This window comes from Helianthus annuus, chromosome 10 (genome assembly GCF_002127325.2).
Source record: "Helianthus annuus cultivar XRQ/B chromosome 10, HanXRQr2.0-SUNRISE, whole genome shotgun sequence".
NCBI lineage: Eukaryota > Viridiplantae > Streptophyta > Magnoliopsida > Asterales > Asteraceae > Helianthus > Helianthus annuus.
This window is the reverse complement of record NC_035442.2, coordinates 55,991,758-56,015,258: the sequence shown is the minus strand read 5'-3', so window position 1 is coordinate 56,015,258 and position 23,501 is coordinate 55,991,758. Positions and strand designations below refer to the sequence as shown.

Sequence of the window (23,501 nt, the reverse complement as noted above, 5' to 3'; positions counted from 1 at the left end):
AAATGAGGAGGAGGAAGAGGCTATTTATAGATTGTTTATGGCTGATGGACTTGGGTTTGGGCTTCCACTGAAGTGGGCCTCAAGTCCATCAGTCAAAGTCCATCCTTCTTCAGTCCACTATCTCGCACACATAGTTCCGTTTCGCTCGTTCTTGCCTCAAAATTCTCGTTTTCTCGCGTAGATTTCAATGCAAATAATTTTACAAATGAAAATAGTTATTTTTATACTTGAAATATTAATATTTTGCTAATATGGCATTAAATGTCGCGCGCACTCGCGCTGCGTGTTTCAATCGCGTAAGTTGATCTCCTTGCCGATTTCTTATCGTTTCAATAACCCAAAAGTCACAGTAACTTATAAAAATACTTTTCCAATAAAACATAAGTATAATAAAAATATTGTAACTTATAAAAATACCATGATACAAAATAAAACATAATATAAAAAAAACTTTTGAAGGTCTATACAAAATTCGGTACCAGTACCCGTTTTTACCCGTACCAATACCGAAACTCCCGAAAACCAAAATCAATAAAACTGTGTACCGATACATGTGCCGAATACCTAAAATCGGTACGGGTATTTGGGAAAAAAAGCCCATCCCTAATGGAAACTGTCCATTGCAGGCGGCGCATCATAAAAGTGGTGGAAACCGGGTGAATGGGTATAGAGTAAGGATGGGCCGGGTGCTAACCGGTACTGGTACCGAAAATACCGGTACCGAAAATACCTAAAAGTGGGTACCGGTACCGACACCTAATATAGATTATCGTGTTGGTGATCTGCTTAGGTTGAGAGTAGTATTGTTGATTCATTGGGAGTGAGTTGTATCTTTTAATTTTGTGTAACAAACATTCGGATTCGATGTTTTGTTCTTTATCTTCTTTTGACATATAAACTGCCACATCCACTATTTCAAATTCTATTCATAAGTCTAAACCATCCATCATACAGGTCGCACATCCTAAAGGTATTGGGTTCCATATGTTTTCCTTCTTGAATACATAGAGTGATTGTGTATTTCCTATATGTCGTCAATATCACTTCTTGACTCAGCAATCGAAACCAAAATTTTATTCCAATATTTGTTTGTTATTAATAGATGCTTAAAAATAAATTAGATTTAAGGTACCGAAGGCCTGGGTTAAGAAAGCATATATCATGAATGGTAGATTCCACAAATTTCATCTCAAGATTTATCTATCATTGGTAAAAGATTAAATTTGATTAGGGATACATGTTTCTTTACATTGAAAAATAATGAATTTGATTTACGGATACTGTTTGTTTAAGGGTTTGTTTATGTAACAACTTGGATAATTGCAAATATATAGTAATAGAACAAACAAAGTTGTGATTAAAGCCAGGATTAGTGAAAACAATGCCTAAATATGCTAGATTATCGTAAAACAACTTAACCCAATCCATAAACTATTAATATAGAGAATTAACTGTAGCGAATTTCACCTCTTTTTCCTGTTAATGGCTTTATATCACTCATTTTGATAATTGAAAAAGTTGGAAAAGTGGCATATAGATTAGACTTACCTGATGATGCTCAGTTACATCCAACGTTTCACGTATGTTTGTTGAAATTAGCCAAAGGAGATCATCATGAGGTCATTCCTTTGCCAAAGCAGCCAAGATTCTAGTTTATTCCAGCTTCTGTAATTGAGAAACAGACTGTGAAGAAAAGAAATAAGGCACGAGCTGAAGTGTTGATTAAATGGAGTGGCTTACCTGTATTTGATGCAACGTGGGAGGATTTGGAGGAAATGCAAGTTCGATTTCCTGATTTTGACTTTCAATTTTGAGGTCAAAATTCTTTTGGAAGAGGGAAGTATTGATACGGTCAAATGGTCAAAGCGAGTGAGACAGGGACTTAGGGGGATATCTTGTGTAATATAGGGACTAAGGTTGTAATTGTAACTAATAGTTAGTTAGGTGGTTGTTAGTTCCTGTTAAATACCGTTGTTAGTGAATAACAAACTACCGTTGATTGATCTTAACTTCTGTGTTCTTCCCTATCTCTCTGTTCTATCTAAATTCTCGATTCACATGTATCACAGTTGCACTGCTTGCAACGACAAATCTTAACATAACCTTTTCTCATTGAAGCTTGTGCAGTTAGATTTGTGCAATAGATCAATTTTGAACTATTGTCTAGTCTGTTAAAAGACGAACTACACAACAATGTTTAAAGTGCAGATGTAACAAGTCGATTTCAAAAGATAAAACATGTGGAGAATAATTATAGACCTTTTATTCTTTTCATTTCTAACAAAACTGTACTTTCTAGTTATGTTATTTATCAACTTACTTTTTGCGACCCAACTTGGCTACTGATAAGTTTGTAAATCGAGTTGATAGACATCCGGAATACAAAGAAAATGAATAAATCCATAAAATGAATTTTTAGAAGTGCAACTTGTATTTTTTTTTCATTTTCCAGATGCATAAAATTGGCAACGGATTCAACTACAGGGCAAAAATAGAATTCCTTTTTACATTCACTTCAACCACTGTAACAGCTTGCGCGGTCAAACTACAAGAAAACGACGACAACCACCGCCCATATTAGTAGAAAATGTCACCACGAACTGCAACAATCCTCTAGTTCTACCCATGATGATTGGATTTAAAACAATACTATTCAACAATACAACAAGATACAAACAACATTAAGAAATCATAGCCACACATGCTATAAGTTTAAGATGATTCAACTATACTACAATGAAGAAATGAATGTGACAATAAGATTAGCCATTTCAGTATCATAAGCAGGACCTTCCATCTGAAAATGGCTAGCTCCTTCAATCAGATGTGTTTCTGCACGGCCTGTTGCACTTTTGAGCTTGTTCGCCAACTGTTTGACGCTTGTAAACCCATCTTTCGTCCCCATGACAAACAGTTTCGGCTTCGGAGATTGCAATATGGCCTTGTGGTGTCTTCCAAACAGAATGGAAGCTGTCCAGCCGAAAGGGTAACCCAGGCTCACATAGCCCACAATTTCATCCACCTGATCAACTGCAGACCCTGCAATCGGTGCACCTGTATTTTGGATGAAACGGTTAGAGATTTGATCATTGGTCTAATTTGTTATATTCAGCTCCTGGGTTTTAAAAAGTGTGATGCACGCTAAGCAGTCAATAGCGGTGCTATAGCGGTTAGCGGACCTCAGGGTGTGTAGCGGTCCAAATAGCGGTGGCCTATAACGGTTCCGCTATTAGCTGCGCTAAATACCGCTATTTGGAAACCTATATAGCAGTTATAGCAGTAACGCAGTAGAATGAGGCAACACAGTAACACAGGTAGGTGGTTGATTGTGTTAATTCTTAAATTATGTTAGATTTGCAACAGGTTTTTGATAATGGAATGATATTACTATGAATTTTGATATTACTATTAATATTTTTCAAAGATATATTTATATATATATATATATATATATAAAAATACATAAATTATGTATGGTATAAAATTACCGCTATAACCTATATATCATATGGCGGACCTTGATCGCTATTCGATTTTGAACCGCTATAACTGCATAGGATGCACGAAGCGAGCGTATCACAAAACGCTAATGTGCACGATATTCTCAACATCTCTCGTCAAATTTGTTCAACCGATGGTCTAACATGCTCAGATACTTAAACCCATTGCAATCAAGGTCCATCATATTCAAATACTGTTCAACTGTATAAGGCGCCACATTAGACCGCATCATTTGATGCACACGTACGCATCATGTGATGCGTGCATTATGCACACATTTTAAAACCAAGGTTTTCACACCGAAAAAAGGCATGGGGCACTGTCTTGATGCACGCTTTTTGTACCATGAGATGATTTTGCGTCAAAATGTCGTACAAGCTTTTTAGTTTTTACATACTGGTTATTTAGATATCAAACCCAAATTTTTAGGTAAATAATGCTATAAACTTACGAGAAATATAAAAGAATATATATATAAATAAATTACAGGCTACAGCAAGCGTAATGTCATGTTCTGCCTAAATTACAAGTCACTACCATAGTTGTTAATAGCGAATAGCGACAGATAGCGACCGCGCCGCTATTTTATAAATAGCGATACACTAGAAAAAGAATTTTGAAAATTTTTATATGTATGTTATATATATCAAATACCTTGGTATATATGCTATTTTACATGTATATTTAACAAAAAACCTACAAATCAAGCTATTTTATAGCTATATCTAATTGCTATTTACATCAAAAAAAAAAAAACAACGGTAGCTATTCACGCTATTGGTCGCTATGACCCAAATAGCGACACTTGGTCGCCTTGCCACATAGCGCGCTATAGCCGCTATTGACAACTATGGCCGCTACACCAAGTTTCCAAAACTTTCCGGGCTATTCAACAGGCGTTAGATAAAGCTAAAACAGTGGCAGCATGGGCGGCCCTGAGGGTGGGTGGGGACGACCACCGGCCAGGGCCCGATATTTCGAAGGGCATGTTATACCCATACAAACACCGACATAGGCACACTTACAAAATTATTATTATGGTTTAGATTAGTTATTAGCCAATGGCATTAGGTTTAGACCTTTAGTGTAGAGGTGTACAAAATGGTTTTTTTCAAAAACGGGTTCCGGTTATTAACAGGACCGGTTTTTTTCATCAAAAACAAAAACCGTTTTTTTTTTTTTTTTTTTTTTTTTTGTAACCGGTTTCGGTTACTAACCAGTTTCTTTTACTCAAAACAATAACCGGTCCAACCGGTTAGGGTCGGTTTTTTACCGGTTTATTCCTAAAAAAAATCGGTTTTTACCGGTTTAAACAGGTTTTTTTTATAACCGGTTTCGGTTTTAAAACCGGTTTTGAAGATAAATATCCCTAACCGGTTTTAAAATCGGTTCGATTCTAAAACTGGTTAAAAAGAGAGGTTTTGGTTTTTTTCTCGGTTTCGGTTCTAAAACCGGTTTTTTTGTACACCTTTACTTTTACTTTAGTGTGAGCCCAATACCCAATTTCATTAAAGCCTAAAGACACGTTTTTTCGAACTCGAACAAACAGGTTACACAAATTCTCATGTGGCAGTTACTAAATCAGAAACCCTAGGTCTAAAATTGCAAATGAAGCCGTAACAATTATTTCAAACAACAAATATGACGATACCTGCAGACGATCCAACAAGCAGAACCCGATTACACAAATTTTCGGCACTCCACTTACAAACAGCAACCACATCAGCAACTTCAGCAAACCCAGTGAGAGAGGGTCTGCCGGTTGATTTACCGACGCCTCGCATATCAAACGTGACGGCGGGGAAACCGTGTTCGGCAAGATTGCGAGCGATGCCTTTCATTAGGCCTTGACAGCCGCCTAATACTGAATAAGGGTGGACTAACACCACTACAATTTGTTGCTGATTTGAAGTTGAATTGTTGTCGTCGGTCGGTGGTTTGTAGATTCGAGCGTCGAGGGTGATTCCGTTGACGGATTCCACCGTCGCTGATTCTCTTGTGCTCATGTGTGTGTGTGTTGGATCTGGAAAGGTAGTTTGGATTATGCTTAGTTTTGGTCCCTTCTCGTTTATATCTATCTATTTAGGTTCAATAATATAACGGGACTCGTATGAGAGATCAAACTTATAAGTTAGTAGCTATTTACCTGTGCGATGCAACGTGAGTGGCGATTTACAATAAAATACTCGTTTACCGTTAGTTTATCAGTCGTCTCGTGATATATTGTATAGTATTTAAGTTAGTCTTTTTATTCGTGATATGTTGGCACTCGTTTTTCTGTTAGTTTATCGATTTTTTGGTGATATACTATTGTTAATTTTTTTTAGCTGTTAGTTTATCAATCTTTGCATCAAATCAATCATATGTATATAATGCTTTAACCATAATTCATTAATCGATACAAATACGAAATGCAATATGCTGAACATTATAAAATTACTAACAAAATTACAACGATAAATATTAATCGATAAAAAATAAACATTATAAATTTGTAACAATAATTACAACGATTTGTTTCTTTGTTAATCTCATGATAATGTTTTTTTATATTTTTATTTACTTTGTAGGAGGAAGATGGGTGCTTCTCTCCATAGGGCATACAAGACACAGGTTATTGGCGGGAGTTCTCCATGTTTAACATATAAAGTTTTCTTTTATACATTAAATATGGCGAGCTGCTGCCAATATTGTATGCCCTAGGAGAGAAGCACCTATCTTTCCCTTACAAAGGTGAAACGTGTGGCCTATAGAGGGTTACTTGCGGGTTTCTTAAGCCATCTTCTATAGTATACTTCTCTACGACCTTCCTCCTCAAGATGATTTTGAAGTTGTTGAACTTTCTAAGGTACAACATAGAAGCATATGCCAGAAAAGAATCATTATATATCGTGATTACACCAAATTAAAAACATGTTGAACAGATGTAAGTTTTTTAAAAAAATAATCACCCTTAACAAATGAAGAAGGCGGTATGAAGAAGGCCTTTGTCATTGAGCCATAAGTTGTATATTATTATCTTTGTCCCATGTGAACCGATGTCTTCAAAGTGAAAATACAAGCAAACAAGTGTTGCATAGCAAGTTGATATAGTATACGTCATCGAACAAATTCAGTATAGGACGAAAACAAACATGTTGGATCAGGTCATCTATTGAAGCGAAGGGTGACCATTCAAGAATTTTCTTTAAGTTAGACAACCAGTCCTCTTGAGCGCCGTATGTTATAGGATCTGACCAGTTCTTCGAGATATCGAAATCAATCTACAATAAAGATTCCACATAAGAATAAAAAAAGATATAAATTAATGTATAAAATAGACAAAAATAAACAAGAACATAAGGAAAAGATCACGTATTTACCATTGGGACGATAAAATCATCCTGTCCGGCTTTGCGTCGAAGAATCAAACAGCATTAAAACAGCATCCATTCTGAGATGAACGGTTGAAAACCATCGCTGCGGCTGCGCTCGTTTTCAGCCGTTCATCTCGGAATGGGTGCTGCTTTAATGTTGTTTCATTCTTCTACGCAGAACCGGACAGGATGATCTTATTTGTTATTATTAGAGTGAATTGCAAGTTTTGTCCTTTATCTTTAGGCCATTTTGCAAGTTTTGTCCTTTATGTTTAAATTTGACGAGTTTTGTCCTTTATGTTTGAAAATCAAGCACGTTTTACCCTTTGGGGCAAAACGTGCTTGATTTTTTAGGACAAAACGTGCTTGATTTTTTAAACATAAAGGACAAAACGTGCTTGATTTTTACACATAAAGGACAAAACGTGCTTGATTTTTAAGGCCCAAAGGGTAAAACGTGCTTGATTTTTAAACATAAAGGACAAAACTCGTCAAATTTAAACATAAAGGACAAAACTTGCAAAATGGCCTAAAGATAAAGGACAAAACTTGCAATTCACTCTTATTATTATCTTGTGGCTACGCTCGTTGCGGCTCCAATAGTACCAGCATTTCCACCATGATAAGCGTTTCTCAAAGCAACCATCGCAAGATTACCACTGTACAGTCGTGCCATCAACATAGCCAGCTCTTTTACTTCAGTTCCAGAATTGACAAAATACACCACCTGCTATATAAATCTTATATTATTATAATCATGGTTGCAAAAGTCGCTAGGCGCTCCCTAGTCGGATTCGGGTGTACTCGGGAAGTACTCGGCCTAGGCGGAGATTACTCGGGGAATAATTGGCCTAGATGAACAGTACTCGGGCCTCGGCAACCTACCTAGTAGCGAGTACTCGGGGAGTACTCCGAGCCTAGGCGGGACTTTTACAACCATGATTATAATATAAAAATTTAAAATATTAAGCAGCAGGTTCTTATAACATAGAACCTAATGACACTTCTAGATCTTAGCTTTTAATGGTGTTTTAATTTGTGTTTAGAAAGTATTCATGTAATAGAATAATCAAAATCAGCTAATCATTAAAAAATATTACATGCAAATGACCCCTAATAATCAGAACCACTTTTATTGCATATACCCCTAAACTGTTTATTAGGTCAAACTAATCTTGCAGAAATAATAAAGTTACATCATTTAATTTAGTCACCTGTTCAGCAAGAAGTGTGACATTGGAGTACCCATTCCGAGATGAACGGCTGAAAACAATCGTTGCAGTTACGCTCGTTGCGGCTGCCTCGTAGAGGAGTATAATATAGCAGATGACTTAAGAAACCCGCAAGTAACCCTCTACAGGCCACACGTTTCATAAATATAGCAGATGACTTAAGAAACCATAGTATATTATCTGCGACAACAAAAACACCAACATAAATAATAAATATACCACAAGGCACAAACTAATCATGTACGTAGCTGACGACCATATAGCATAGAAAGATCAGAGGTGGGCACTTTGACCCATTTTCTTTTAAATGGTTAATTTGGTTTGCATTTTATCAATCACAGTCCAAATAGCTAAAGTTTAAAAACATAACTAAAAATGAAATGGGTCGAATGGGTCGAAAATGAACCTAAGTGTAGTAAAACACTTGTAACTTCTCTAATTGCATAACCTGAGATGACCTAACCCGTTTGGATCGGTATTAAATGACCCATTTTAACCCGAGCCCGTTACAACACATATAACGGGCCCATTTTCCCATCTTAAAAGAAAATGTTCAAAACAAGATGACACAAGAAGAATGTATGATGTTTCTTGAGAAGTCAACTAAAGATCAAACCTTGTTTGAAATGGGATCTTGAGCAAGGTAATGTTTCTCGTTCCTTAAATGATGGAAACCATAAGCCACTTGAGCATTGATTCCTAAAAACAGATTGAATAATAATTAAATTTAAATATATAATATGTATTAATCCCCAAAGCGAATAAAATAAAATACCTTTGCTGAAATAATAATAGAACACTACTTGATAGCATGAAACTTTCTCAGCTAACTTCCCTTGAATATCTACATCCTGCCAAAAGAAAAAACGTACATATAACGGTTAATTAACACAAACCCTGAAAAATTTTATAACTAATCAAGGAAATTATATTTTACAAACCTGATCAAGAACAACCTCCTCTGTTTGCTTCAAAGAATGAGAGCATACGTAGTGGGGCGGTATGCCCTTGCATGGCGCCGGCAAAACGCCCAGAACACCAAAACTCCGGGCGCTATCAAACGAAAAATGGGGTGTGGCGCGATGATTTTAGCGGCGTGATCTGTGTGTTTTTTTTGATTTTTTTTTATTTTCTGGTTGTTCCCCTCATATATATAATGCTTTGTTTTTATTTTGTGTTGCAGGTATATATCGAAGAAGAAGGAAGACAAGGAAGAAGAGGAATTTTAGGGTTTTTAATTTATGGGCTTTGGGCTGGTTTTGGGATGGTTTTGTGTTTTGTTTTTATGGGCTCTGGTTTTCCACCAAAATTTGAGTTAATTATTTTAATTTAGTGTAAGGTTTTTTTATTTATTTTATTTTAAGGCTTTTTTTTTTTATTTTATTGTAATCTTTTTTTTTATTTAATGAAATGGTTTTTAATTTTATAAAGTTAGAAATTAATTTAAAAAACGAAAATTAATTAATTGAGTAATGATGAGGTAGTGGCTTTATGACTACGGGCTCTAGTGACATAACGCCCCATAAAGCCCCTGTATGATGTAGCACGACACGTGTCGCATAACGCCCACAAAAGGGCTTTATGACTACACATGGCCTGAGGTGTATCCAAATTTTCACCCGATGGCATTGATATCAAAAGTTTCCAACTTCACAAAATAACAAATATGTTACAACAATAAATAAACTTCAATAAATAAACTTCAGGCCATCAATAAATTATCTCAATTCACGCATTCACCCAAACAATCACACTGGCAAGCTCTCAAACGGGTACTCCGATATTTGAAAGGAACGGTACATCACGGGTTGTTCTCGAAGCGCAATACCAACCTTACCTTACAAGCCTTCTCGGACTCGGACTGGGGTGGTACTAATGACGGGGGACGGTCCACTACAGCATACATCTTATACCTTGGGTCCAATATCATCTCTTGGAAATCTACAAAACAAAAAACGGTCTCTAGATCATCCACCGAAGCTGAGTACAAAGCTCTTGCTAATGCCGCAGCTGAACTTTCATGGATTAAAAATTTACTCAGTGAACTGGGTCTACCAAATGTGAGCACTCCTTTGCTTTACTGTGATAACACAGAAGCTACTTATGTATGTGCCAATCCTGTTTACCATTCACGCATGAAACACATCGCGCCCTGGACTATCACTTTGTACGGGAACAAGTTAACTCTGGGCAACTTAAAGTTCTTCATGTCAGCTCAAAGGACCAACTTGCAGATGTTCTTACCAAACCGCTTTCACGGGCACCTTTCCTGTCTTTTCGGTCCAAGATCGGAGTCTCCAATGGATCCTCCATCTTACGGGGGCGTATCAACACCACAAATTAAGTCCCATTAATTGAATATTATTCTCCTCATTTAATTAGTCAATCAAGATGATTGCCAAATCAATCAAGATGATTGTCTGCACATTATTCTTGCCCAAGAATCATGCTACTGTATTTATTGTGTATCATTGTATTTATCTTTGTACCACTGTATATTGTGTTGTAAATTATTGAGAAAGCATCCTTGATTCAATACAAACTTCTATTTTTCATAATAATTAGTATTTACAAATAGAACAAATGTAATAGTAATTTATAACTCTCTAAATACTTCATTGTATACAACATTTATTGTTTTATTCATGACAGTAACACAAAAGAAGAACAAGGACGATATATTGCAAGAAAACTATATAAGATTCACTTAATGATGGTGACACTATCGCAAAACAACCAATAATGTTAAAATAATCGAATAGCACGGACAGTTCCTCTTGTATAACATAAAATTTATATACAAGAAATTATTAAGTTGAAAGATAACATGCATTACATGTCTATAGAGTTGAATATTGTGCAGGGTATATGACCTCTTTATATATTAAAAATAAAACTGAAGATCCATTGGCAACCATTTGAAAGAGAAATTGAAGTGAGTTGTCTTTGATTATACTCCGAATAGCTACAAGATTACTTGCCAATGACTTCCGAATATGCACAATACTTCCCTCTACTTTTGAAAATGAAAATATTTAGTTCTTGTTATAATAGTGCTTCAAGTTCGCCTGAAAAGCACAGTTCTACTTGTAAGACAAATTTATTCAGCTATGTGATAAAATAAAGTGGTATATCAATGTATGTATGGATAACACATAAAATACTTCAAGTCATTAATTCAGTATTGTATGATCACACTCGTGATGTATTTACACTATGTTGCTATACAAGTGTAAAAATAAACACATTCTTTGTCCCTATCAGAGCTTCTACTTCTTCGGCTATATCTGTCACCAAATTTTCTAATTTTAGGCCGTGTTTACGGCCTTCTTGCAACCATCTTTCCACCCTGGTTGTTGGGCCCTCGACTCCCACAATTCACTTAGTTTCTTTTGTGCAATTAGAGCTTATTCGGCCTTTTCGCGAGCCTCTTCACAAGTTTCCATATCTAAGTTACACTTGTCAGCTTCTTTCTGGTACTGTGATGTCAGCTTCTTGGCCTCGAGAAGTGCCATGTCAGCACGTTGTTGGCTTTCTAAAGCTTCGGCTTCTCCTAGCTTTAGTTCTTTAGACAAAAGGTCTGCAAAATTCTTTGAACCTCTGTTTGGTTCAATGGGTGTAATTCAATGGGCACCTCTGTTTGGTTCGAGAAAGATGATTTGAACCTCCGATTTAGCATTCGTAATATAAACATACACTACCTCATCAAATTTAGGGCGATTAGTTCCTTCAAAATTTTGATCATACATTATTACATTACTGAATCAATTTATAATTTCAAGCACTTTGACTTCAAAATATAAACATACATTATTCCACCAGAATTAGGGCTCATTGTTCTTTCAAAACTGTGATAAAACCATATTGAATCAACTTACAGTTTCAAGCACTTTGACTTCTTACCAAATTTGAACAATACTACATTCATACTAGAGGCAACTTGATAAGCACTAATACCTATTAATACAATATTAATGAGTTTCAACAGATCGTTAAAAATAAAAAAACAGATAGGGTGCGAATTTGTAGAAATAGAGATCGAGATTCAGATGAAAAGAAAAGGGTGGAATCATTGTCATTGACTGAAGGGATCGAGATAAAGATGGAAAGAACATCGATTTAGGTTTTTCTTTATGGAGCAGCGGCTGAAGGTAGGAGAAGTGTGGGGAGGGCTGTGGTTAGCCGTAACCTAATTAGAACAAGGATATGCGTAGAATAATGGTGAAAGAAGTAAACATGACACGTGTAAAAAATTGTTACATGGCAGCGGGTTATGATATATAGGTAGGAGAAAATTAAAGAGATGGGCTGAAATCCTACCAAGTGTACTATCATTTTCTTTCATAAGTATAAAGATGGAGATTTGATTTAGAGCTATTTATGAAAATAGCCATTGACTCACACCAATTACGAAAATAGCCACCTGAAGCGTCCATATACAGACTCCTCAAGTATTTGATGCGTCTTTTTGCAGAGTGTCACTGAAACCCAATAGAAAATGGACAAGTGGCATTTCAATAATTGAGGCTTGTAGCCTTTTCTTGTCTGCAGCTTTTTATAAAGGCATGCATACCCACAATCATTCTCAATAAAACCACGAGGAACCTCATCGGCTCTCACCCTCAAAATTCACCCTCTCAAAACCCACCACTTCCTACCTCCACATCGCCGTCCTCCGCACCACCACCCACTTATTTCCTTGTTCATAGATGCTAGTGTCCAACTAGTATGTGGTGGAATTGTGGTAACCTCAAACACAACAAATGCCTCAGGAGCATTCAGCATCGCAGTGAACCAAGTTATAGTTTCTTTAACCAACATTTTATCATCTTGTATCCTACGTAACTTGCTGGAAACTAATATTCAGGAAAACTCGCCGGAAAACTTGGCGGAAACCTGCAACTCGCCAGAAAACATCGCTGGAAACTTGCCTGACACATCCCGTGCATGATGCCTCGCTCCAAGGACGCATCCCGTGGCCACGTGTCCATTTTTTATTGGGGTTTGCTCCAAAGACGCATCCCGTGCTTGAAGGACGCATCCCGAGCTTGAAGGACGCATCCCGTGCTTGAAGTACGCATCCCGCTCCAAGACGCATCCCATCTTCATATTAGACGCATCCCATCTTCATCTCAGACGCTTCAAGTTTTAAGACGCATCTCGTGCATTTGGATCCGTGATGCCTCGTTCGAAGGACACATGAGTTGGCCAATTTAATAAGTCAACATAATTCTTGGCTATTTTTCATAAATTCCTCTTTCATTTATATCTAATACAGCTTACCTTTGTTACTTTCTCACACTCCCAAAACAAAGAAATATGGAACAATCAAATATATTTAAAAGAAATGTCTATCATAACGGTCTTTTTTTTTTTTTTTTTTTTTTTTTTTTTTTTGTCAATCATGGTATAATTAAAACTTGATATATAATTTGATCAACTAACTAATTTTAGTAGTCTAATTAATGATCTTAATTAATAAGGATGAATTATTGGATGACCCCTTTATACATTATCATCGTTTCTTTTACCATAAAACCGTAGTTTGCATTTGAGACATTGCATGTGACATGCAGGGTTTAACAAGATGTACAATATTTATGGTACAACCAACTTTCATATTTTGTTTTTAGGAGTCACAGATTTGGATGGTTGAGTAAAGCAATTGCCCAACTTACAAACCATTGTCGATGTCATGTGCCCTAGTTAATTCATCACCATATACCAACCTTATTCTTTCTCCATAAATTCCTTATCAAATGCTTTCTACTTTTCCAGGCATTATTTCAGATTAGTTTCAACGGCAACAAATTATTGAAATACACAACGTACATAATATATAATCTCACGGTTTAGGATCAAATACAACGGCTACTAAAAATAAGAAGTGTACAAACGCTTCTAAAAATAAACCCACTACGCCAAAAAAAAATACCTAAACACCCACCACCACCACCCAAAAATCTAAACACCCACCCCCCCCCCCCCTTTTTTGAGGGGGGGGGGGGTTGTTTAGGTTTTTAGGTGGTGATGGGTGTTTAGCTTGTTTTTTTTTTAGATTTTGGGAGGGGGGGGGGGGTTAGGTTTTTTTTAGGTTTTCGGGGGTGCAGGTTTAGGTTTTTTTTTTTTAGATTTTTGGGGGGCTTTTTGGTGAGTTATAGGTTTCTTTTTTTTTTTTTTTTTTTTTTTTTTTTTTTTTTTTGCGGCGTGAGGTTTAGGTTTTTGGGTGGTGATGGGGTGAGTGTTTAGGTTTTGGGTGGTGGTGTAGTGGGTTTAGGTTTTTGGTTTTTGTACACTTATCACTCTATAATGTCTTCTTCCACTTTTTAATTTTAAGAGCTTTTATAGAATAAATTAACCCATAATCTGCTATCTACTAAGATTCTCGTTAAATTTTTACAAGGTGGATATAAATTAGTGGTAAAATTATTGTTTCTTAAAAGCGTGAAATTAATCATTATTTGTAATGGTTACAAGTGATTATTTTCAATGTGAGCAAAAAAAGCCTTGAAATCTGCCCTTAGCTTGTGATTATGTGTTAAAGCAAACAAGGATAATTAATCTCTTCCTGCAAAAACAAATTAAACAAGGAGAGTTACGTAAAACATGTTTTTATTAGGAAATATATAGATACAAGTATATAACTATTTACATAAGATTACATCAAGTGGTCAACATTTTATAATTGTAACCGTTAGTATGTTATATATATACAAGGCAAAAATATCCTGAAGATGTAAGTAGGTCTATTGACCAAGTCCACAACGAAAGTTTGAGACATGAAAGATCATTTCACGATATATAACTAATCCTAAGTCAACTGATAGAGGCAATAGAGTCAACATAAACTCATAACAAGTACCAAAGGGCTTAGGGTATAAGGAGTGGTTAAACACTTTAAAGTGGCAAAACAAATAACCGACCAATCAGAGCGCGCCATGTCAATTAGGCAAAAGTGTTTAAAATTTGCTGAAAAGTGTTGGCAATGGTTTAAACACTTGCTGAAGTGGTAAACTTTTATTATTATTTTTTTTTTGCAATAATTTATTTAATATAAATAAATTTAGGATATATACATTAAATTAAAAAACAATAAAGTTTCATAAATTAAATTAAAAACATCAAAGTTACACTAAATTAAAAAACAATAAAATTACATTAGCATGAAACAATTTAAACTAGTCTTCGTCGGAATCGGCCAAAAGATGGGGTAAATCTTGACTTGCGAGATGATCTATGAGATCGTGTTTGAGTCTCCAATGGGTGTCTTCATTCAACAACTCGCCCAGCACCGTATCGTCTAGAGCCGGCTCGACCGGAGGATCCCGAATGTGCACCGGTGCTATCGCCTTTCCATCGTCTTTCAAAATCATGTTGTGTAAAATAATACACGTGTACACGACATTCCTAATTTTTTTAACCGATCTTGCTCGCATCGGTCGACTCAATACACCCCATTTCCCCTTCAAAACACCAAAAGCCCGTTCGACGTCTTTTCTTGCCGCCTCATGTTGCCTCTTGAATTTCTTTTCGTTTACTTCGTGAGGGTAAGGGATCGACTTCACAAACACGGACCACGAAGGGTAGATTCCATCCACGAGCAAATAACCACGTTTGTATAAATGGTTGTTAACGTAAAATGGACATTTTGGCGCGGTTCCATTTCGTTCCGTTAAAAATAACGGAGATTGTTGTAGAACATTGATATCGTTTTGAGAACCCGGTGGACCGGCAAAAGCATGCCAAAACCATAAGTCTTGAGAAGCAACCGCTTCGAGCATAATAGTCGGGTATCTATGATCTCCTCGCATATATTGGCCTCGATACTCTGTCGGACAAAAACGCCAAACGAAATGGGTGCAATCAAGGCTACCGAACATACCTGGAAGGTGATGTTTTTCCTCATGAGCTTGGTATAAAAGTGCCATGTCGTGGCTTGTCGGTCTACGTAAGAACTCTGGACCATATATTTTGCAAACCGTGTCACAAAAATATTCTAGGCACTCGCGGGAAGTTCTTTCGGCCATATGCAAGTACTCGTCGTTCTCGTCTGGAGTGTTTCCAGTTGCGAGCTGTTTAATAGCCGATGTCACCTTTTGCAAGGGCGTAAAGCCCTTCCTACCTCGCGCATCGGGGGCCTCTACAAACCATGGGTCGTTCTCTTCCACATCGGACACAATTTTTAGAAACAAACGTTTCGACATACGGAACCTATGCCGAAAGATATCTTCGTTGTACTTCGGGTCTTCGACAAAATAATCCGCCATGAGTGTCTCATGCCCCTCCTCACGTTGACGTTCAATATATCTCCTTCGGTTAGATGTGCCGGTATCTTGAAGTTCGGCTTCTTCGATGAGATTTTGAAAAAAAAGAATGCTACTATCGGATGAATCGTCGCTACTCATGGGTGGGAACCATAACGGGAGTTCATCCGCCATTTTGTATGGTAAACTTTTAGAAGGAATTGGTGGTATTTTTTGGTTTGTATGAGTATAAACTAGAAAGTATATGGTTAAATGGTTTGTGATATATATATAGTTTAATTTTTAAAAAAAAATTATTTTTTTTTAAACGGTAATATTACCGTTGGAGGTGGCCCCCCCCTTGTTCCATTTCGTTTTCCCGAGTCGGCAAAGGGTTACCGCTTTTCAAGTTTTGCCGCGACCCATGTTGGTCGGCGGCGGTGTTTGCCGCTCGGCAAACTCGTTTGCCGCTGCTTTGCCGCACCCACTCCGTATCCCCTTATTAAAGTTGAATACATTGGTCAAGAAAGGAAATACATTAATGGGAAATTACTACAGAATCGGTTAACCAAGGAAACTAAATAAACGGGAAACGATGTCCTTGATTTGTGCTGATCCCGTAATATTCTTTTCTTTTCAATACTCTTCCTCAAATTGAATAGTGGGATCTCCAAAATTCAACTTGTCTAAGCATGTGCACAATATTTTTTCGTTGGTCGCCTTTGTCAAGATATCAGCGAGCTGATCTTCTGACCGAACGAACTGTACATTAATAGTTCCGTCTTCAAGTTTTTCTTTGATGAAGTGTTGATCCACCTAAAGATGTTTTGTTCGATCATGTTGGAAATGGACTGGAGTTTATGAGATCTGAATGGTTGCTTTATTATCACACACAATACCACTTGTTTTCTCTTGAGGGAACCCAATTTTTAACAATAACTTTCATATCCATAATACTTCAGTTAATCCTCGTGCTACACCTCAAAACTCAGCTTTGGCACTTGAAAGTGCAACCACCTATTGCTTTTTACTCCTTCAAGTGACAAGATTTCCTCCTACTAATGCAAAGTAGCTTGATGTTGACCTATAGCTCATTTTGTCACCCGCCCAGTCTGCGTCGGTATATACATGTGTTGCTAGATGCCCGTCTAGTTTGAACAAGACTCCATGACCTGCCGTTCCCTTGAGATATCTTATAATTCTTAAGACTATCTCCATGTGGCGGTTTGAGGCTGATGCATAAACCGACTTACTACCGTATAAAAAATGCTATCTCTGGTCGGGTACGGGAGAGATATATCAACTTTCCCACCATTCGCTGGTATCTTTCTTTGTCTGCTAGCTTTCCACTTTCTTCTATCTGGAGTTTATGATTTACAACCACAGGTGTGCTAACTGGTTTGCAGTCAATCATTCCTGTTTCAGTCAACAAACCGAGAACATACTTTTTTTGACACATGAAGATACCTTTCTTTGATCTTAGTACTTCTAACCCAAGAAAGTACTTGAGTTTGCCAAGGTCTTTCGTCTCGAATTCTTTGAAAAGGTTCTGTTTTAGTCTAGCTATCTCTTCTTTATCATCCCCATTAACGTTTATGTCATCGACGTAGATAATCAGACAGGGCGTGTGTCACGACCCCCGACCCACCCTGGACGGAATCGGGAGCCGCGAGCAGTCCCGTGGTACCGGTGATTATTTTTATTTTGAAAAACATTGCAGCGGAAATTTCATCAGGACCGTGAGTTAGGAAAAATATCAGAGTTTAGAAAACACCGGATTTTATTTAAATAGATGGAATAAATTCCATTGTTTCAAAGGTAGCTTTTAATAAAAACAATATTTCTTAATTTGATTTAATTAATAAAATAAGCCACTTCTTGATGCCTTCGGTGCCGGATCCAATTCTTACTCCAATATACTGTAATTACCTGAAACGTGTTTTAAAAAGGTTTTTGTCAGCGGGAAATACTGAGTGAGTTCATCCTATTTTCTAAAACGACCCGTTAGTTATAATTTACAGTATTAAGAGCGATTACAATGTTTCTATCAACCAATTATCAAGAATGGGTATTTGTCACTCGATTCATTTCTGTGACTGTGGTCATACCACTATTGGGTCCCGTTGCCCAAATAGTGACGGTGTACTCACACAGAGTAATAATAACTCACATAGAGTAATATTCACTCACATAGAGTGATAATAACAGTAATGTGCACAATACCCCACATACCAACTGTAATTTGGTGATTACAAAGACTTAATCCCTGTAATTATAACCTTGAAAATAATTTGAGGTATTGTAATACTTACTCACAAACGGTGAGAAAACAGTTTAAAAAGAAGAATGACTCACATTATAATCATGCAGATTCATACGGCCAAAGTTTAGTCTACAGATAAGCCTTGATATATTGCAGATTTATACAGGTAGAGCTTAGCCTATTGAGTTAGCTTTGTAATCTAGTGCACACAACTAGGTAGGTAACTTAATACAGCAGTTACGTCAATTCACGAGATTAAACCTTCACAGCGATTAATCAGTGCAATACTCGATAATTCAATCGGATTCACAACGAATAACAGAGCATAGTCCGAATTCGAACAGCACTCTAATATTCAAGTCGAAATCATGACGAATAATCAAAGTATAAGCTCAATTGAGCAGCACCTGGACCATCGTTGGATAGTTATAATCGATCGGACGTTGAATCGTAATAGCGATCGAGTTATTACCCTGATTGCGGCAGCGTTTCGAGATTTAGTGTGTGTTTGTGTAGTATTTTAGCTATAACTTAGCGTGTACAACGAATTTCTTCGTCGTTTTTGTGCTAGAAATCAAGTCCCAGACTCCTCTATTTATACCTGAAATTTGACACCGTCGCGTAGCGCGAGGGGTATCACTATAGGCGTGGCGCTACGCGAGTGGTAACCTATGTTACGCGAAATTTGTCCCTGTAGCGTAGCGCGAGGGGTAACCCCTATAGGTGTCGCGCTACGCGAGTGGTCACCTATTTTCTATAGGTAGCTTCGTGTCTAAGTAACTTAGCTGAGTTGATAAATTTGTAAAATTCAAAACGGCCAGCAAGTTATTTAGATAATCGTAACTAGGGTTTTGCCCCCCCTGAGTTTTAGGGGCCCTGATCCTGATTCTGATTGTTCTGGAAATTTTAGGGTTAGTGCAGAATTACTTGGGTTTCTCAATTAGGGTTTTCTTAATAGCTAATTACCATCCTAATTATGGATTTTAGTGGCAGTTGTTACATCCTCCCCACCTTAAGAAAAATCTCGTCCTTGAGATTTACTGGAAGGGATGTGGATATTTTCGCTTTATTTCGGACTCCAGCTCCTAATTGTATTCTGGCCCTCTCTTTGAATTCCACTTGATTTTGACCAACCCAGTCGTTTATGTTTTGAGGAATTTGACTTTTCGATCTTCGATAGCCAATGGTTTCTCTATGAATTTTAATTTTTTTCATTTATCTCTATATTTTGAAGAGGTACTACCAGGGATTTGTCTGATAGACATTTCTTGAGATTGAAATACATCATGTACTCCAGCCAATTCTTCTGGTAGTTGTAACTGATAAGCTACTGGTCCTATTCGTTGAATCATAGGGAATGGTCCAACGTATCTCGGACTTAGCTTTCCTTTCTTACCGAATCGCACTATACCTTTCCAAGGAGAAACTTTTAAAAGTACCTTATTTCCTATATGAAATTCTAAAGGTTTATGATGATTATCTGTATAGCTCTTCTGACGATCTCGAGCTGTTTTCAGTCTTTCATTGATTTGAGTTATTTTGTCAGGGGTTTCTTGTAAAATTTTAGGATCTGATAATTAATTTTCTCCTATTTCTGCTTAACAAACTGGGGTTTTTGCACTTGCGTCTGTACAGTGCTTCGAATGGGACAGTTTTGATACTTGAATGATAATTATTGCTATAGGAGAATTTAATTAAGGGTAAGTGGTTATCCTACTTGAATGGTTATCACACATGCTCACAGCATGTCTTCCAAGGTTTTGAATGGTTCTTTTACTTTGTCCGTCTGTTTGGGGATGATAAGCTGTACTTAAATTTAGTCGTGTTTTCATTGCTATTTGGAAACTTGTTTCAGAAATGAAAAGTGAAACGACTATCTCTGTCCGATACAACGGAGAGTGGAACTCTATGTAAGGATACTGTTTTATCTATGTACAACTTGGTTAACCTTTCTATGCTAAAGGTTTCTTTCATAGTTTAGAAGATGAGCTAATTTGGGTAAATCGATCCATGATTACTCAAATCGCTTTATTACCTTTTCTGGTTTTGGGTAACTTAGTAACAAAATCTATTGTTAAGAGTTCCTATTTTCATATAGGCATTTCTAATTGTTGGAGTAATCCTAAAAGTTTCTAGTGCTCTGCCTAAACTTGTGAACATGTGAGACACTTAGATATATGACTGGCTATGTCTATTTTTATTCCTATCCACCAAAAGTTATTTCTTAAATCTTGGTATATCTGATTGTTACCTGGGTACATGGTATACCTAGATCTATCTAGAATCTTATTTCTTAATTTACCCTGCTTAGGTACCCAATTGTTTTCTTAGGGAATCTCCAAATTTTTATTACTTCCTTGTTTTAATTCTTTGGCTTGTCCTTTCATTCTTTCAGCATCGTCTTCGATTGCTGTTTCTTGAACTTTCTTTAATTTGTGCTATTAAATCTAACCGTAGATCTTAATCTAAGAGCATGGACTCACTCTTGCTTTTTATGATACTTATGACTTAAAGCATCTGCAACTACATTTGCTTTTCTTTGTGATACTGGATATCACAGTTGTACTCATTTAGGATTTCCATCCATCTTCTTTGCCTAATGTTTAGTTTGTTTTGTCCAAATACGTATCTTTATCTTTTTGTGATCTGTATCTACAGATAATGTCTCTAAATCTTAAGGGCAAAATTATAGTTCCTAGTTCTCAATCATGAGTTGTAAAATTTTCCTCGTGCTTTTAAGTGCCTGAAGGCATACGCAATTACCTTTTTGCGTTGCATCAACACACATTCTATTCCTAATTTTGAAGTATCACCTTATACTTTAGTTTCTTTTGGCAATGCTAAAATTAAAGCCTTTGATTTAATATCTTAAGAGCTTCTTCTTGTCTAGGTCCTCACTCAAACTTAACTATTTTACAGGTTTAGCTTAGTTAAGGGTTTAGTTATCTTGGAACAATCTTTAATAAATTGTCTATAGTATCCAGTTAAACCTAGAAAACTTCAAACTTTTATGGCTGTTTGCGGAACCCTCTATTTTTAGTAATTGTTTCTAGTTTAGAAGGATTCACATGGATACCTTCGTGATTTTCCACATGACCTAAGAATTGCACTTCCTGTAGCCAGAATTCATACTTCGAGAATTTGGCGTACAATTTTTCTTTTTCTTAACAAAGTTAAGAGTGCATGCAAATGCTTACAATGTTCTTTTTGACTGTTGGAATAAATAAGTATGATAACTTAATTTATATACATTAAATGGTTATTATTATGGTTGGATATTGGTTAGTGCTGCCTTGTTTAAGCATAGGTGATCAGTCCATGCCTAACTAAGGCTAGGCTACTCAATATCTGCTCCTGACAATAACCAGGGTATTTAAAATACTGATATATTATCATAAACTTAAATCGGAATAGGAGGTGAATTTGTGTATCATTATCTGAGTATATGATTGTTTTAAGATTGCTTATATTGAATAAATAAATAAGGCAAACTTAAAATAATTTTAAATAAATAAATAATTAAATCCGAGATTAGCGTAATCTTCAGATTTTGTGGAGATGTCACCAGAGGGTGATCGTGATTAAAGAAATATTTTAATGAAATCGAAGGCCAAAAACATGTTATAGTTTCAAGAGAATCAAAGTGCTTATTGGGATTATTTTGAATTTGAATATGATGGCTTAAAATATCATATGGGACCTGGAATTGAATATGAATTGTGAGCAATTTAACTGGGTTTGAACAAAATGAGTGGTAATAAGGAAATTCGGACATCTTTATAACAGAAACCATGGAAAATTGAGTTTTTCAAGAAATTCATTGATTTGATATTAAAGAGTCATTGCTTTGTAAAACGAGGTTTTACTATGCAAAGATCAACTATAGTGAAATGATATTTGAACTTTTGATTTAAACAACAATTGGTATAATGTCCTCCTATGGTCTTCCTAATTTGAATGAACCATACGTACAATGAACGTGTGGTTTTACCAAGAAATGTAAAAATTTGCTACTATGGAAGAAATCCTCATGGTATGATGCCTATTAGAAGGAGTAGAAACACGAGAGTTAACTTACTATAGGCAGAAGTCAGAGTTTTAATAATATAAAAACTTTACTTGGATTTCGTGTGATACTAGTGTGATGTTATTATGGAATGTCGAAAAAAATAAAATAGAGAATTTACAAAGGTATGTGATTCCTTTTTGCAGTGTGATTATGGAACGTACCTTAGCGAGATCTGTGTCGTTGGTAGAATCATATGGCAAGAGTGTTTCTTCCTAATTAGTAGTTTTCTACTGACAGAATTAGTATTGGTGTCATCGTGCCCAATTTACACTTTTCAAAGTTCTTGTCTTGGAAAGTCGTGTGTGATATATTTCAACGTCTGTGGACGTATATTTTAAGTTTCATGTGTTTTCTTGTGCGTTAGCACAACTTTATATGTTTCTTACTTGTGCATTGTAAATTTTTATACTTTCGATGATATCCCTTCTTTAAAGGGTTCTCTTTATATGAGTTACGAGGTAAATGATCAAACAAAATAACGTTTGATATTGGAAAAGAGATTCCTGATAGAGAATTCTAGACACGGATACTTGTGCTTTATTTCAATTTGTCAATCCTTATGGGTTTTTGAAATTTGCTTATAGATATACCTATCTATATAATCACATATTTCACATGCTGAAATAAACATACCATTTATCAGGTCAATGTATTTAACAGATTCATATTTCCAAGAACCACTCAGGTATTTGGTCATGATACTATTTTAGGGAAATCTTGTCACTGATTTGACATATCATTTACCCCGTCTTATCCGGTTCGCGCCGGAGCGGTAATCTCAATATGTCCGGACAAGCTGGAGAGTCTGCTACTCTATACCCAGTTTTTGCCGGAGAA

General features: G+C 36.3%; 2 protein-coding genes and 2 long non-coding RNA genes across 4 annotated transcripts; 1 reads left to right on the top strand and 3 right to left on the bottom strand.

Moving 5' to 3' along the window:
- Nucleotides 1–201: 201 nt before the first annotated feature.
- LOC118483073 lies at nucleotides 202–2,009 on the top strand. Its single transcript, XR_004869543.1, has 2 exons — nucleotides 202–970; nucleotides 1,600–2,009. It is a non-coding gene; the product is annotated as an uncharacterized LOC118483073 (long non-coding RNA).
- A 537-nt stretch (nucleotides 2,010–2,546) lies between these two features.
- On the bottom strand, nucleotides 2,547–5,605 carry LOC110885560. The gene is made up of 2 exons (XM_022133262.2): nucleotides 5,153–5,605; nucleotides 2,547–3,054 (listed from the first exon to the last, which is right to left on the bottom strand). Exons 1-2 carry the CDS (start codon nucleotides 5,505–5,507, stop codon nucleotides 2,732–2,734), a joined length of 678 nt encoding a protein of 225 aa, XP_021988954.1. The 5' UTR covers nucleotides 5,508–5,605; the 3' UTR covers nucleotides 2,547–2,731.
- A 3,100-nt stretch (nucleotides 5,606–8,705) lies between these two features.
- Nucleotides 8,706–9,226, bottom strand: LOC110882383. Its single transcript, XR_002560078.2, has 3 exons — nucleotides 9,031–9,226; nucleotides 8,865–8,940; nucleotides 8,706–8,788 (listed from the first exon to the last, which is right to left on the bottom strand). It is a non-coding gene; the product is annotated as an uncharacterized LOC110882383 (long non-coding RNA).
- Nucleotides 9,227–15,267: 6,041 nt separating this feature from the next.
- LOC110882362 lies at nucleotides 15,268–16,527 on the bottom strand. Its single transcript, XM_022130403.1, has 3 exons — nucleotides 15,972–16,527; nucleotides 15,790–15,917; nucleotides 15,268–15,648 (listed from the first exon to the last, which is right to left on the bottom strand). The coding sequence occupies exons 1-3, from the start codon at nucleotides 16,525–16,527 to the stop codon at nucleotides 15,268–15,270; spliced, it is 1,065 nt and encodes a 354-aa protein (XP_021986095.1).
- Between the last annotated feature and the right edge of the window lie 6,974 nt (nucleotides 16,528–23,501).

Coding starts and splice junctions, on each gene's coding strand:
- LOC110882362 (XM_022130403.1), bottom strand. CDS start 16,527: ATGGCGGATGAACTCCCGTTATGGTTCCCACCCATGAGTAGCGACGAT. Junction 15,918..15,971: donor GGAAAAACATCACCTTCCAG/GTATGTTCGGTA, acceptor TTTGTCCGACAG/AGTATCGAGGCCAATATATG. Junction 15,649..15,789: donor GTTCTCAAAACGATATCAAT/GTTCTACAACAA, acceptor GTGTTTGTGAAG/TCGATCCCTTACCCTCACGA.
- LOC110885560 (XM_022133262.2), bottom strand. CDS start 5,507: ATGAGCACAAGAGAATCAGCGACGGTGGAATCCGTCAACGGAATCACC. Junction 3,055..5,152: donor GCTTGTTGGATCGTCTGCAG/GTATCGTCATAT, acceptor TCCAAAATACAG/GTGCACCGATTGCAGGGTCT.